This window comes from Apteryx mantelli, chromosome 10, assembly GCF_036417845.1.
Source record: "Apteryx mantelli isolate bAptMan1 chromosome 10, bAptMan1.hap1, whole genome shotgun sequence".
NCBI lineage: Eukaryota > Metazoa > Chordata > Aves > Apterygiformes > Apterygidae > Apteryx > Apteryx mantelli.
The window spans coordinates 12,860,818-12,876,293 of NC_089987.1; the positions used below are offsets into that span (position 1 = coordinate 12,860,818).

Genomic DNA, 15,476 nt, shown 5'->3' on the forward strand with positions numbered 1-15,476 from the left:
GCCTGAAATTTCTTCTAATTATATGTATAAAGCAGTCATTTTTCTCTTTTGTCTCATGTCATCTTATACTTCATTTCTGTTATTTATATAACTGCATTTATTACTTTCAACTCATTGTTATTTATGTGCTACGCCTTTGTATACATTTTCTGTTTAAAAAAAATCTAAGTCAATACAGTAAATAGGTCTGTGAACACCACTTGTGTCATGCAGTTCAGTAATTGTTACACTTAAAACAACTTAAAGGTACTCTTTAAAGGCCTTTTCTTCTGTCTTTGCTTGTAACTACATTGATGTTTAATGAAAGTAATGCTCAAATCAAGGGCATCTACAACTACAAATGCATCTGTACTACAGCTGCAAATGATCTCATTGGCTTGACTCCTTGAGGATTTAGATCTGCTTTCTTTATGGCTTGAATGAAATTGCATCAGCTTAACTTTGCTGAAGTTATTCCTAGCTTATGTGACTGTGAGTGCAAATCAAACACTTACTGAGGAACACAAAACTGCAGTCTTACTAGTTCAGACTGCAAACCAGTACTGCAGTACTCACGTAGAACAGCTGTTGTCTTAGCCATATTGCAGTACTTTTGTGTATAAATGTTTTGTTTCTGAATGATTCTCAGTTTTGCTCCTATGTGTTTACACAGTTCTGCTTAGTGCTGTGTTCTTGTGGGCTTGCTGGGAGAGTCGCAAAGGTCTGAATGGAGGAGTTTACCATGTACCTGCACATCATGAGGATTTGGAAGACATCAGAGAAAATATCCTCAACTACAATGAAGAAGGGGGTGGGGAACAAGACCAAGTAAGACTCATTCTGTTACATTACAATAATAAGTGGGTTGGTGGCTCACCGTGCTAATAAAAACACATACTATTTTGTTCTTGATGGTTGAGGACTTTAGCCTTAGTTATGCTGGTTCGTTATTGCAATTGATAGATGAATTGTTTGCAAGGGTATGTACACAAGCGTGCATATTTTTTAAACAGAGTTAAGTGCCTGTCAAATTTTAATTTGTCTTAAAGGAAGTGATCCTATGTCCATGATTAAAAATGCTTATAGAATGAGTTTAGCAGTGAAGAGCTAACAGCTGATCCCTTTTTGGTTTCATGGCTCAGGAGACGCTGCTGTTCTCCATGGCAATTACTGCTGTAGCAGTGAGGGTTTAAGAGAGCCTAGCATGAGCGGCTCCTTATGGACTCTTCCTTTTGGAGACTGTTCATATGGCGTTGTGTCTGCTATTCCAAACATCAGACTTGCTGCCCCAAAGGTCTTAAAGTTATCCAGACTTTACTTGTTAAGAAATTCGGGTACTACATTTGTTCCACTTAAGCCTTTAAGCACTTGCGGGGCAGGAGGAAGGAGGAAGAATCTTTCTGCTTTTGTCTGTTTTGGACAGAAATATAGTAGGGAATACACCTTGCCATTATACTTGAAGCACACCAGACTGCCTGAAACAGATAACGTTAACATTTCTACTAGTTGTCTTAATGGATTTCAACATGGCAGCGTAAGCCAGAACTTTGGTAGAAAACTGCAGATATTCTAAAACAGTGAGTGATTTAAATGGATTGTTTGCTGACCCATGGATGTTTGCTATGTTAGAAAATGTAAGGAGCTTCATTGCCTTCTTTAAAACAGATCAAAAGGTGCAGAGATTCTGTAAAGCTAATAATTGTCGGATGGATCAGAGAAACAGTGATTTTAAAAATTAAAAGTGAATATGATGTGTCTCAGAATTCCAAGCATCTTCATCAATTTTTAGTTATATTAAGTGTTTTACAAGGCCACCTGAAGAAATACACATCTAATTGTAAAATGTCCTTAATTCCATGATGAATAATTGTGAACATATTAAATGCAACATTTTTCAAGTGATGCATAGACACCTATGTCCATACATCCTATTATTTTTAATAGGATTAACTCTATCTGCAACTTTGCAGAGATACCCCTAGAAGGTCTATAGATGGAGGAAATCCACAGTTACTGTAGGACCTGTTTAGTTACTTTTGGAGAGACTTCCTTAAAATACCCTCCTTATGTTAAGTAGTAGCCTCAGATTAAGATCATTAAGTCATTAGTTCATTTGATTCTATTACACAGTCTTGAATAAATGTTGGTTTGAGTGAAGCCTCTATGGGTTCTGTGTACTGCTCCTAAATTATTCAGATTTTATGTTGCTGGGATTACAGCTAAAACTTTCCAGGATTTTTTTAATGCCTAATTGTTTGTCCAGATTTTAAAAAACAAAGTACCCAGAATTACAAAACTTTAAGCACATTCTTACGTTATCTTAACAAAAGGATTGCAAGCATAGTTAGACAAGAGAGAGCCTGGTTGTTGGAGTGTTAGCTGAGGGCATGACTACTGGGACGAGGGACTGTTACTAAGGAGTTTCTGTGTCTGAAATAAATAGAAATATGCCTCAGAAAATTAGGATGTCATAAAAATTGTAGCAGATTAGTGCACCGCTGAGTATTTACTTAACATCATTTGGTGCTTAGTCGTGTTAAAAGCAAGCTTTGAAGCCAGAGGCAAGGACGGTCTTGGGTTTGTAGACTGCCAACTAATGATGGTATATAATCAGAAGAAACGTTGTGTCATCTTAATGAGCAACTAATAACAGTGAAGGATGATTAATATCGCCCAGTTCACTGAAGGGGTGATCCTTAGATCTTTATTTGGATAAACTCCCATTTAAATTTGGTACAAGTAAAAGTCACCACCTTTCATTGATTATACTGGGAGCCATGCTAATATAAGATACTCGGAATGGGATCATACATTAGTTAATAGTTTACGCTTACTTAGAGCATGCCTAAGATAGGTATGTGCTCTGTAGGTCTTGCATTGTCCATCACTAATAGTATTTAGTCTCTGGATGAATGGAAATGAGCAGCTATTCTGTGATACAGTCTTGTCCCAAAGTCTAGTCTTGTCACGGACATGGCTTCTTGATCGCAGAGTTGTGGCAATTTTTTTTAAACAGTTCTCTGTCTCTGATTGAAATGCAGCAAAGGGCTCACCAAGATTAGCTAGGCTAAACTCTTGTAAAATGGTTATGTGCAATTCAGCAGGTGAGAGCGTAAACGTAACCTTTTGAAAGGTGCTGATTGACAGCTCTGCCACTGATGGCTACTATTTACATGAATAGCATGAGCAATGCCAATAATTACTTTTTGCTGTAATGAATTCTGTCTCACACAGCCTGTCAGCATTTTTCCTTTTTCTGTCTATAAATATGTCCAGAGACACAACTGTTGACTGCAGGGACATGGAGGACGCTGTAGGATAAAATTGTTCTTTTTTCAGCTGACATCAAGGTTTTGATCAGTTAATGCAATTAACGTGTACTGTACTGGTAGCTTTAGTGCCTGAAGTTGCACTTCAGGAACTACAGAACAATTATCAGATAGTGTTAACTGTTTCTTCACTAGAAGAGGGGAAACAATTTTTATGATAGGTTGTTATTTGGTTTTTACAATTGTTCCACTCCCACAGAAGATAACTAGCAACTGTCCTACAGATTGACTAAATTATAACAGAAATCTCAGTAGATGTTTGAACTATTTGCAGAACTATTTGTTCTAAACTGCTGTTTGTGAATCGCGCTCTCTCATCTTTGTTGCTATTTTCAGTATCAGTGTGTAATAAAAAAATACTCAGATCTGAATTTTAAAACAAAAATTGGGGCATTTTGATCATTCTTATTTAGTTTCTAATTACAAAATTAGATTAGAAATCAAATTTGACATTGAACCCAACAGTAGTAAAGCAGGCTGCACAGGTGTCCGTCAGCCATTCTCACCTCCTGGATGGCTCTGGCTTTCTTGCTAAATGCAGGTGGTGGAGTTAGCTGAACAAGCCAGTCCTTGATCTGGTGTTCAGGCCAAACAGGCTGCCTCGGATTTTTTTTTTTTTTTTTTTTTTTTTTTTTTGTCCACTAGAACCTGAAAGTTTGGGACCTACAGGGAATATTAATTTAACATGAATGGTTTCTCACTCCAAGATGCCTACAACATGGCAGAGCTCCAAGTGTCTATCCAAACCAGTCCAGACTACTGCTTCTACAAGAAGAAAGGAAAAACAGCAGAACTGAACAGTTTTTTTCAGTGATGTGTCCCCGAGCGTGCAGGAGCACACCAAAACATTAGCAACTACAAGAAGAGCCTCTTTTACTAGTGGAGACTTTGGTTGGTACTTGTTGGATGTTGTTAGAGGTGCTGACCATCAGCCCCAGGCTTTACCTCATGATTCACTGCAGGTGTTTTGCCCTGAGGGAGAAGGCTCAGTTGCTGGCAGTCTCAGTACTCTGGGGTTCTCTGGACTGGGTGAGGATACAGTCTGTGATGACATTAAAGAGTGGGGACCAAAGTTTGAGAAACTAAGTGAACTGTACTCACATACAGATGCATAAGACATGTAGATTACCAGGTCTACTATGTCGGAAGTTTTGGAAGCAAGCATGAAGACTATTAAGTTTTTAATTCTCTTGCTACTTTTTTTTTCAATTGTTTGAGAGTTAATCCAAATTCGCACTAAAACATTTAATAGGACCTAACCTTGGGACATTTTGAATATTTACTACTTGGGATATAAACTAAATGGAAAGAGTAAAGGCTGATGTGGGACACTTAGTCATTCACATACAACGGTTGAGAAATAATAAAAGTTCCTGTCATTCAGATAAAGGGCTTAGCTTATGCATAGAGGCTCTCTCCAACATGATGCTGAAAACATGCTCTATGTACTGTTTTCAGTGCTTTCTAGGAGTTTTAATGGTTTTTTTTTGGAAGAAAAAAGCAATTTGTTTTTTTCTTTCATGTGGAACTAAAGGCTGTTTTGTACTGTATCCATGCTGCTTCCCGGACTGAGCCTCAGTTACAGGGGCTGCTCATGAGCACAGTGCTTGGGGTGCTCAGGAAGGTCCATTGGGTCCAGGTAAAGCAATGGAGCAGCATGGATGGCATTAACTTCGGTTATAACTTAGTGAAGTCCCCTTATACTGTTGTACAAATGAGAAGACAATGTAGGCGTTACACATCAAGTCAGCTGCTTGCAGATAAATACTTTTCTCAGAATAAATTAAGAGGCCAGGTTCTCTTAAAAAGAGGAACCAAAGGTCAGCAGTTAAAAACTTCAGTAGCGAACACCACAGTTCACCTTAATCTCTCATTTCTAATGAGCTACTAAGCTGAGCCTAAACTAAGGACCAGCCTGAGACATGTAATTTGCATCTATCATCTGTTCCTCATGTTACTGTTTTGCTAAACCTTCTTTCATAGAATCATTCCAGTTACTAAGAATGGGGTTTGAGAAGCTGGAGATCACCTGTTCTAGCAGAAACACTGACCAACTACAAATGTAACCTTGCTAGGGAGAGCAGACTCTGGGGGTATGTGTGCATATGCCTGATTAAAAAAAAGACTGATCATTTTCAGTGAAGAAGAAAATCCAAGATCCCTTGGATGTTGTAAAAATGCCTTAAGATCTTAAGATCTTTCCTGTCTCCAAAAAATAATTTCATTCAGCACTGACTTCTGAAACTAAAAATCCTGTGATAAATGAAACCCTGCTAAAAGGCTGATACAAAGATGGTAATTTTCCAAAAACTGTAAATTAACTACAAGAATACAAACATTTATTTTAGCAATATGATAGCACACAGAACAGGACTCAAGGGTTTTTTGGTAGAAAATCATGATCAGTTGGGGAGAGAGAGAGAGAGAAGAAGAAACAGCAGTTAGAGGGTTGAATGCTGTATTCTAAATTGATCGGTCCCTTTTTCAGACCATTTGCTGTCCAGCTAGTATTCTGGATTTTTTTTAAAAACAAAACAAAAATGTGTTTTAAGCAGAGGAAGCTCTCTACTTTTTTTTCTTTTTTTTTCCAGTTGAGACCACTTCTATGTATTTAGTCAAGTGCAGCAAGAACTTGATTAAGGATATTCTGTGCTGTTACTTTGCCTTTGATAATATAAATACATTCAACAGATTCTAAAATTTACACTTGTTTCATTAGAACAAAGCATAAAACGATGTATTGTACAATGACGTATTGTAAAACTAAGATGCTACTATTGCTTTGCTTACAGGTGCATCAGTAGCTGTTTTGGGAATGCCAAACATGTTACAAAGGTCTGGAGCATATATATGTATATGTATATCTATATATAGAGAGAGGCTAGATTAATTTGTGCATTTCCCAAATTAAATGTACATGCAGTATCTTGTTCTCACACACATCTGATCATTTGTGACACTCTTTGGAAAACCTTGAGTGCACAATCAACACATGGTTACATGCTCCAGATAATGCATTTTTCATCTGGAAAAGATAAAAACAGAAATATGTTTTTTACCCATGCCTAGTAATTTTAATTTACAGATGGTACATAGTCTATGATTTTATAATTTTACTAGTAACAGGATCTGCAGGGAAACATAGGTTAGAATATCTTGTAATGTTCACAAGTCAGATATGTCAGATTATGTATTTCCTGATCATAGCAGTCACAACCAAGGTATAAAAAAAAATCAAGTAAATAGATAATATGCACAAAAATCTATCCCTTCCCCAAGAGCAGTAATTGTCTGTATTCCTTATGTTCTCTCTATTGCTATGGATATGCTGTCATTTTGATTGGTTTTAATCTAATTCAGCTTGTAAGCTCCTTGGGGCAAGGACTGTCTTTTTGCCATGCATATCTGCAGCACCATATAAATAATAAATAAGCCTTCTGTATACGATGTGTCCTTCTTGCATATATTTTAAGTTGACTAAAGCTTGCACTGTCTTGAATTATTTTTCTCAAAGCTTTGATCAGACACTGCTGCAGACATCACTCAGGCATGGTGTTCTGGCTGAAGATGAGCCCAGGAAAGCAGCAGTTGCTTCTAGGTGGTTGTTATTTCCATTTCAAACCTGTCAGGACAACTGCAGGTAAATCAGTCTGTCAGGTTAGTTTAGAAGCTTTTAGAAGAGTTTTTCTAATCAACATGAGCTGAGCAGTACCAGGCAGAAAGCAGAAGCAATTGCGGTTATGCTGGTACACCTGATGGGACAGTAGGAGGTGGGGGGTGATGGAGAAAGGCAGTTGAACAATTGTGTCTATGAATAAATGTTTTGTCTTGCACTTCATATTAATTTGAATTCACATCATGATTTCAGTAATTGTAACTCTGCATACCCTGCTTCTAGTCTCCATTCAGTCAATAATGGAAATAGCTTCTACTTTCTTAACAATACACTGATCTCTAAAAACAGTAATATATGTCCTTCTTAGGACCTACGTGGAAATTCAGACATATGGTGGAATTCAACCTAGGCCATTTCACTGCAGGAAGATGTAATTAAAGGACAGGACAGTACTCATCTATTGCTTTGCTGGGATCAGTAGCTCTTCCAACCTTGCTCTGTCCTTCAAGCCACTTTGTGTGGTCCATGATGCTCGGTGGTCATGTGCCCATGCAAGATCACTTCTGTCCTCCTAGCCCATCCAGCAAAACTGCAACAGGTCATTAACGAGGTATTCTTTCCACTTATGGAGAAGCAGAGGCAAATCCAATTCCTGTTTTTAGAGCAGTATGCTCCACTTGCAAAATTAGTTTTCCTCTCCACCAGAGGATGCAAGACACTTACAGTGGAAGTGGGATGATAAAAAGCTTGGAACTAAAGTCACAAGCAGAAAATGTTAGGCACTGCAACTCCAGTTACCTTCATATAGCAGCAGACTGTAGATTCTTGACATTTGTGGAAAAACGCTTATTCTTAATGCCTTAAACATACTCAGCCAGAAGACTGAAAAAACAGAATGCCAAGGTTACATCTGAGGAGGGAACTGGGTTCTTACCTGCCCACCTGGTGCGCTCACATAAGTGTGTAAGCTTTGAACATCACATGGGGGATGAGTATGACTCCATGGGCTTTGTCTGCATTTGCACTGCTACCATTTCTCAAAGACCTACATTTCTAGTTGCAGCATCAACTTCCAGCTCAATTATGCCAAGCCCTTAAAGCCAACTTGCAAGAAACCTTGACAAAAGCAAGAAACTAGACAGTCTCTGTAAAGTGACTGGAAGCTCACTGCACTGGGTGACAGGTCTCAGACCCTCCCAAGTGGTTATACTCAGCAGCTGAGTTCATGCATCTTTGCCACCACAGAAGATGAACATTAACACTTCCACAAGTTTGCCAAGGGAATGTCTAGATAGAAGGACTAAAGAAATACCAGAACGGACTTGCATTTGCACATCTATTTTGTATCACCCTGCCAATATTGCTTCAGCAACAGCAGAACCCACCTGAAATTGGCACCTGTGCTCAAACTTAGGCACTCATAAGACATGTTCCTGTTTCTGAATTTTCCAAGCAGAATGCTGCAGCTGGCTGGGGCCATAGCCTGCCATGATTTTCCTCAGATGTCAGAGTTCTGCTTGCACATGGTATGGTCATAGTTTTTGCAATATATAGACAGCTGATTTTTCTAAGGTGAAGGAAAATAATAACTTTATATTCAACAGAGTTAATCAAGTCATGTTAGCCACAGACTTACTCTGCAAGCAACCCTCTGCCTGGGATTTGAGATCTGAGAAGCTAACACGTACACATGCACACTATTTGCAGCAGGACACATGTACATGTGCAGAAGGTAGATGGTCAAAAGATCTTCAAGCTAGACAGGCAGGACAAACTGCAGCAGATTAATATATCTCAAAAGCCTGTCAGTTATTTTAAGAGAAGTAACTTCTTTTTCCTCTTCCTCCCTAGCCTGTTATATTAATTCATTCCCACCATGAATACCAGGTTGAGGTTTGTAACAAAATACAATCAACAGAGGAGACACTGGTGCCTTGCTACAAGTTCTTTGCAGTTAAGCCAATTACTGAGCATCTGGAAAAATTTAACTCTCACCTTCCCAGACGAGTGACTGTGATCCAGAGGTCTCTGTTCCTATCCCTTTTGTTGAAGCTCTTCTGTCTGTCCATGAAGTACTTACATAGGGTGAGCTTAAAAGCAAGCTAGAACCCAGGTCTGTAGCTTGCTGAGGAGAAGATGCACAGGGACTGGGTTGCTTAACATAGCCATAGAGTTGCTCAGGTTGAGCTCTCGCCTCTTACCACACCCAAACCATTCCAAAACAGGCAATTTAGAAGCCAACCTGAAGTTGCTGCTCTAGTACCATTTCTTCCCTAATTACAAGCTATGGCACTGCTTGCAAACACATATAAATAATAATAAACTTACTCAGCAGGGCTGCTTGTGTTTGTAATTGCAGTTAGACCTAGGTTTTACAGCCTATACAGGATGAAATAGAAGGGCAGAAAATGTGAAGAAATCAAAATAAGTGCTATAGGAACTTACCTTGTATAGATACAATCTCAGTAATAGGACATACTCATTTGCTGGTGCCATGGCCTATTAAGACCTACCTCTTCTCCTTCTAGGGATTACTAATCAGTTCATTTAATTTATCTGTGTTAGTGCCACTGGTCTAATTACTGTACAAATCCTGACATCACAGCTCTTTGCTTCTTCCACATTTACAGAGACACATACAAACATTTTGGTGTTTCTTTACATAAAAAGCTTATCACAGTGTGGCACTGACATCTCTCAAGAGCAGGGACAGCTGGCCTGACAACAAAAAGCTTTGCAGTGGGTAAGAGGGAAGGAAAAACTTAAATAATAGTTTAACCCCCCCCCCCACAGAAACAGTGGGTCCCTAGGTAGCTGGATTTTCAGTAATCTGGTACTTTTATTAATCTTCTTCCAAGTTCTTTACAGACTTTAGCATGTAGTAAGACCATTTTATTTAGTATAAAATATTTGTAAAGGTCTGAAATTCAAATAATCTTGCGGATACTAGTATTTAATCTGTCTGCCTGTCAACTACATTAATCTTTGTGTTTTTTCCCCTTTTAAAATAACATTCCAAGTATAACATGTAGCCAAGCCATATGAAAGCTGCTTGTCCGTAAGTCTGACCTACTGGCTAGTACCAGCAGGTTTAGAAGGGAAACCTAGGCTGTAAAAGGAGCAGGATTAGGAGATTAGGAGGAAGCAGTTCCTTAATTATAGAAGTGATGGGAAACATGGCCATTTTGGGGGGGATTTAAATAAACAGCTTGCACTATGCTGTTGATAATTGTTGATGGGTGAGAAGGTTTTGAGAAGCTTGGCTCTCTGTAACATAGCATTCCATCAGCAGACCACCTTATGATCACATCTCATTAATTAAATTAATAATCTTATGGAACTCCTGGGTTTGTTCCTAATTAACATTGCTGACCCCCCCCCCCCCAAGTCTCTTAAGAGTGGCATTACATGCGCAAAGATGTTGTACTCTGGCACTGGAGATGGAAGAAAGGCGTGCTGGAGAATCATATGTATACCTCTGCGCATCCCGTTTCTACCCGCTGAGAGGAATTCTAGATTTTCAGAAGTGTATCATCTGTATCAGGACATCCCAATTCAAATCATCCTAATTCTCTGAGTAAGATTACTAAAGCTTGAGCTACAGTGAGGAAACTAGCAGCAGAGCTCTATGAGTCAAAGCAAATTATATTTACTTAAATTAGTATAAATCCCTCAGTCTACCGACCTTCTTAAAGCTAAGCACATGGGGTGAACTGGTAACAATTGACTGATACATCTTTAACTTGTAATAGTGAAAAGAATTCCAGCAACCTGTAAAACAAAAAGATGATTCAAAAAAAGTCAGTGATATATATCATGTAACAAGCTTGAAAAAAGTCAAGACTTGCTGAAAACTTTGTTTTCCTCCATATGAACTGATACAAGGAGTGTTAGATTCCCTAACTGCTCCTTTCTCTATCCATCCCACCATAAGAAAACCAAACTTGTGATTTTCCAGTGACACAAGTTTATTTAGTATACAATAGTCATTACATCTCTGTACAACAACATTATAAAATAGTTGTATGTTAGATTTCACCAGCAGAATACTGAAACAAGAAATGAAAATATAACTGTGGATCTCAAAGGCTTTTCTCTCCTTTAAAACAGTCTGGCTACTTGATAACATTTTGGCTCTGTGATCTAAAAAGGTCCTTCACACCTACAATTTCACTGGTAATGCACAACTTACTTAAAAGTCCTTGCAGACAATATATAACATATTGCAGAAATCAGGATGGTGTCATTCACATAGTTAGTTACTTTTAAGATTGTTTTAAGTGCACTGCCACAAGTGTTGTTCATGGGGGTGGATCATACTTAATACGATGAAACAGATGCCACAACAGTCACTTGGAAATAAGATGCATTGGGATGATGTGGTTCAAGACTAGGCAGAAATTATTACAAAAAATTACATGGTTTTAATGCAATGAACATGTATCATAGAAAGACACGGGAAGCAGAGAAAATAATTCTCAAACAAATAAAACACCATGTATCTCCTAGAATATCTCAAAGACCCTTATACCCAACCCCTAGGAACAGAAAACGTAGCCCTTTTTACCATCAGTCCCCGCAGCCCAGCACCTCAGCCACAGCTGACAACTCACCGCCACCCTCCCCAGCGTGCTCCGCTCTGGAGCCAAGCCCTTAAATCAGGGCAGAAAAGCTGCTGCTGCTGCTGCTGCTGCTGGGGGGTCACGGTCCTGGTGTGCTGTGCTGATGAGCACCTTCCCTCTGCTGAGCTGGTAAGTGGTCTGCTGCTTGGCATTTTCTGTTTTATGGAGATTAGTCTTTTGAAGGTTGTACTAATTGGTCACTGAAATATGTCTCTCCATTTGAAATGAATTTTTTCAGATACTGGAATGGTTGCAATTGTTTAAAAGTGTCACAAACTATGGAGGCCTTAGTGACTGCTAACTGCAGAAGCTAAAGCAATTTCAAAAATACTGTGATTCTAACATCTCTAATTTCTACTAGGCTGTTTTGGGGGTTATTTGTGTTCCAAGGAGATACTATGCTACTGTGGTAGTTCTGGATCACAACAGCTGTGTATTTAATGCTTTCTGAAGAAAAAAGTTATCTTAGGTTTTCCTTTGTAATTTTTTTTTCACTCTATTTTCTACAAAAAGCTTAAACTTCTGTTTTGTCAATAACAGAGACTCTGCTGAAGAAAAACATTTACTCTGTTAAAAATAACTATTGTTACAGTCAGGACTTCTTAGTTTCAGCTGTTATCTAGAAATAAATTCTGAAAATCATAGGCTATGATTGGATCTTGGAATCTTTCATTTCAATTGGAAGAAAGTTAATGCACCTTTAAGGAAAGACACAACCACATTTCAAAACAAGACAATACAGCCTAGAGATACTTTACCTTACATGTGCTTGTTTTCAATTACTGTAAGGCACTCATTGAGGAATTCACTGACCCATGCTTTCAGCAAGAACAGGCATGCATCATTACAGGCCTAATTAAAGTTTTAATACTGATTAAAATGTTTTATTATTGTATTATGTTAAACTGCAGTGGTCTCCAACCTCATTAAGGGATACAGGATAGAAATTATTCAGGAGTTTCAGTTGCTCAGTTTAACAATCTAGCTACTGTCAATGTTTGATTTAAATACGGTCTGGTTAAAGCACACTTTCCTTTGTGTTAGCATGAAAGTGCAGGAAGATGTTGAATGTTGTTTAATGAGTATTTACTGAGTATAAAATTGTTTGAGCATGTGACATAACTGTCTCCCATCTCTTCAGTAATTTACCTTACTACAACTGAAAAGGGAAAACATTTAAATCATTTGGAATTGGAACACAGCTCAGTTGTGAAAGTTAATCTCATTACACATCTTGATTAAATTAAATGTGGAGTTTGCTATCGGTAGCACTTTAAGTTTCTCATCATTAGAAATTAATTGCAGTGGTAATTATTGTAACTGAGTTATTTGCACAGGCCACAAACACTCTTAATAGGTGTTCAAATGTTAATTCAACGTTGGCCTAGAGGCACTTGATTATTACAATTCTGTTTTTCATAAGAAACAAATGATCCTAGTAGATATCTAATTAAGGTTGGAGAGCACTGTTAGACTTTCAGTCAGACTTAATCTCTAGTTTCAATATAAAACCAAAATAGCACTAAATTACAGTAAAAGTGAGATGTTATCTACATAGCAGTTAAAAAGTTAATAGAATTCACAAAGTTCTAGCCTGGAAAAAAGACAAAGGCTACAAACAAATCACAAAGTTCTCGGAGACTGAGGCCTGCCTTCACTTAATCTTCCAAATCAATTCAAAAAGAACCCCTGTAATCTATTTTTTAGGATAAGGAGCAAGGACATAATGACAGTTTTTAGTGTGCTAAAAATGTAGCTTTGTATCTGGAATACTGTAAAGCAAAGCTCTAGTACCTGAACATATTCTAAATACCCAAATTTCTTGCCAGTTTGAGATGAATGTTTCTCCTGCAAGGCTGGCAGTGTTCCATTTTGGTATCCTACTTCTGGAATACATGTGGGGTGAAAGGGATCCCTGCGGTTTGGAAAGCAATACAGAAAATAGTGTTGTGAGAATCCAAGCAGAGAAATTTGTTCTTTGTTTGTCCTGAGCATTGTAAGAGGCTACAAACATGCAACATGTATCAAAAGCATGCTTCAACCTTAATTCTCATTAGAAATACATAACACTCCATCATTAAATGCTTAACATTATAAAACAGCATGTTTCTGCATCACTAAAAAATGCTGTGCAGTCACTAAAGTTTTATTCTTGAAACTTGTTTGCTGATTCTGCACACACTGATTCTGCAAACATAAGCTTGGAAACTCATGTCCACATGTAGCCCCAACAAATTCAAAAAAGAGGCACTGAAAGAGCATAAAGGTTTGTCAGAAAGGATCAGATTGTAAGACTAAATCCAATATTGTTATAATTTTAATGGTTCACAAAGATAATGCATACTTAGGAATGGAGTAGCATGGCCTGCTTTCACTGAATTTCTATCATTTTTATAGTAAAAATCCAAAACCCTGAGCAGAACTTCATAGTTTAGCTATTCTGCAGTGGTCACACAGGCTGCTCATTTCATGTCTTTTGGTTGGTTAAAAATCAGAAAAAATGCATATCCTAGGTATTCAGAAAGTCAGACTTGATAATCAAAATGGTCCCTGCTAGCATTTATTTATGAATCTATGAAAATGTTGGCAACATCAAAGAATGTTATCAAAATGAGGCCGTCTTAAAAAAAAAAAAAAAAAAAAGTAATTAAACGAGAAACCATTAATGTAAAATATATTACAAATGTAACACATTTGTAAACTACTGCATCTTCTAATGTGGGCTCTAGCATTAAAATACTGAACTTGAAGCCATTGTTGGAAACGTTATTTATGCCTAGCAAGTTTGTAAACATGGAATGTTTTGTTTTGAAACACTCTAGTGAAGTGTACAGTATAAGAAGGCAGATTTTTTTTAATTTCCTCACAGAAGCGAGGATACAATGAAGGCTTCAAATCGGGTTCATTCTCTCCCAAACCATCCATGATCTGTAATGAAAGTGAACAGATTTGTGAAATATCTTTAGCCAATTCACTGTTATAAGCAATAATAAGAAACTAAAAACAACCTTGGCAATACATTCAGAGGGTTGGACTGGTCAGATTTGTTAACAGTGACTGTGTAAAACAAGTGGGAGGAAGAAATGTTAAGATTACAGTATCACTGTCTCTATTATTCGTAAACGGCTGCTGTGTCAGTGGCACCGATCTGCTCTTGGTTATGTTGCCTGCCATGGCTCCATGTTAACACCAGAAATGCTTGAAAATTCCCTTGACGCATGGGCGCAGCACAACTGTCTGCTTGCCTGAGGGAGCTGAAGCTATGACATGATTTACTCTCTGGAGGGGAATGCTACGTGTGCACTGCTAACCTGATGCTCAGCAGCAAGTGATTACTTATTTTCCCCAGGTTAAAGTCCTCCTTGTTAATTACCAAATACCATTAAAAGCAAGCAGGGTTCATTCTGGCAACTGTGAGCGTGTTTAAAGGCTCCATTAGATCTACTTCCCACTGTCATAATGAAGGGGAAAAATCCAAGCTGCTTCAAACTGTAATTACAGTTCTTCCACAAAAAGCTTAACAAATATATTTTATTTCTAAAACTTTTATATAATACTTACATGACCATTAGCTATATCAAGCAGGTCACGTAAGCGACAGCCTCTACTATGTCTTCTTTCGTAACATATGCTGTCTTCTAGGATCACATAGTCTGTGCCAAAGGATTGCAGTATTCTGTAAACATCTCCGGGAGATCTCTTGGCATAGATCTGATAAATCTATAAAGGAAGAAAATTAACTTGTAAGACAATAAGTATATTATCACTATGCATTTGTTTGCTCTTTCATGATTCCTTTACCTTGAGCCAGAGAAAGAAATGGGATCTATAATCCACATGACTTAAGTATTTTCAAAATGCATATGTTGTACCCAGTAGCAGTCTAGAGTTTCTATATTACAGCTACTATGATGCAGAACAGCGTTGCTG

General features: G+C 37.9%; 1 protein-coding gene across 2 annotated transcripts in view; it reads right to left on the reverse strand.

Annotated features, from left to right (window-relative positions):
• Positions 1-10,874: 10,874 nt before the first annotated feature.
• DPY19L3 (dpy-19 like C-mannosyltransferase 3) overlaps positions 10,875-15,476 on the reverse strand; it is a 39,730-nt gene continuing 35,128 nt past the window's right edge. The window contains exons 18-20 of one of the 2 annotated variants that reach the window (XM_067302514.1): positions 15,108-15,266; positions 14,414-14,474; positions 10,875-13,461 (exon numbers count right to left, since the gene is read on the reverse strand). In XM_067302514.1, coding sequence (XP_067158615.1) covers positions 13,427-13,461; positions 14,414-14,474; positions 15,108-15,266 — 255 coding nt within the window. In that variant the 3' untranslated portion in view covers positions 10,875-13,426. Of the gene's footprint in view, positions 14,475-15,107; positions 15,267-15,476 lie in introns of both variants that reach the window. The other variant, XM_067302513.1, reaches the window with a different exon arrangement.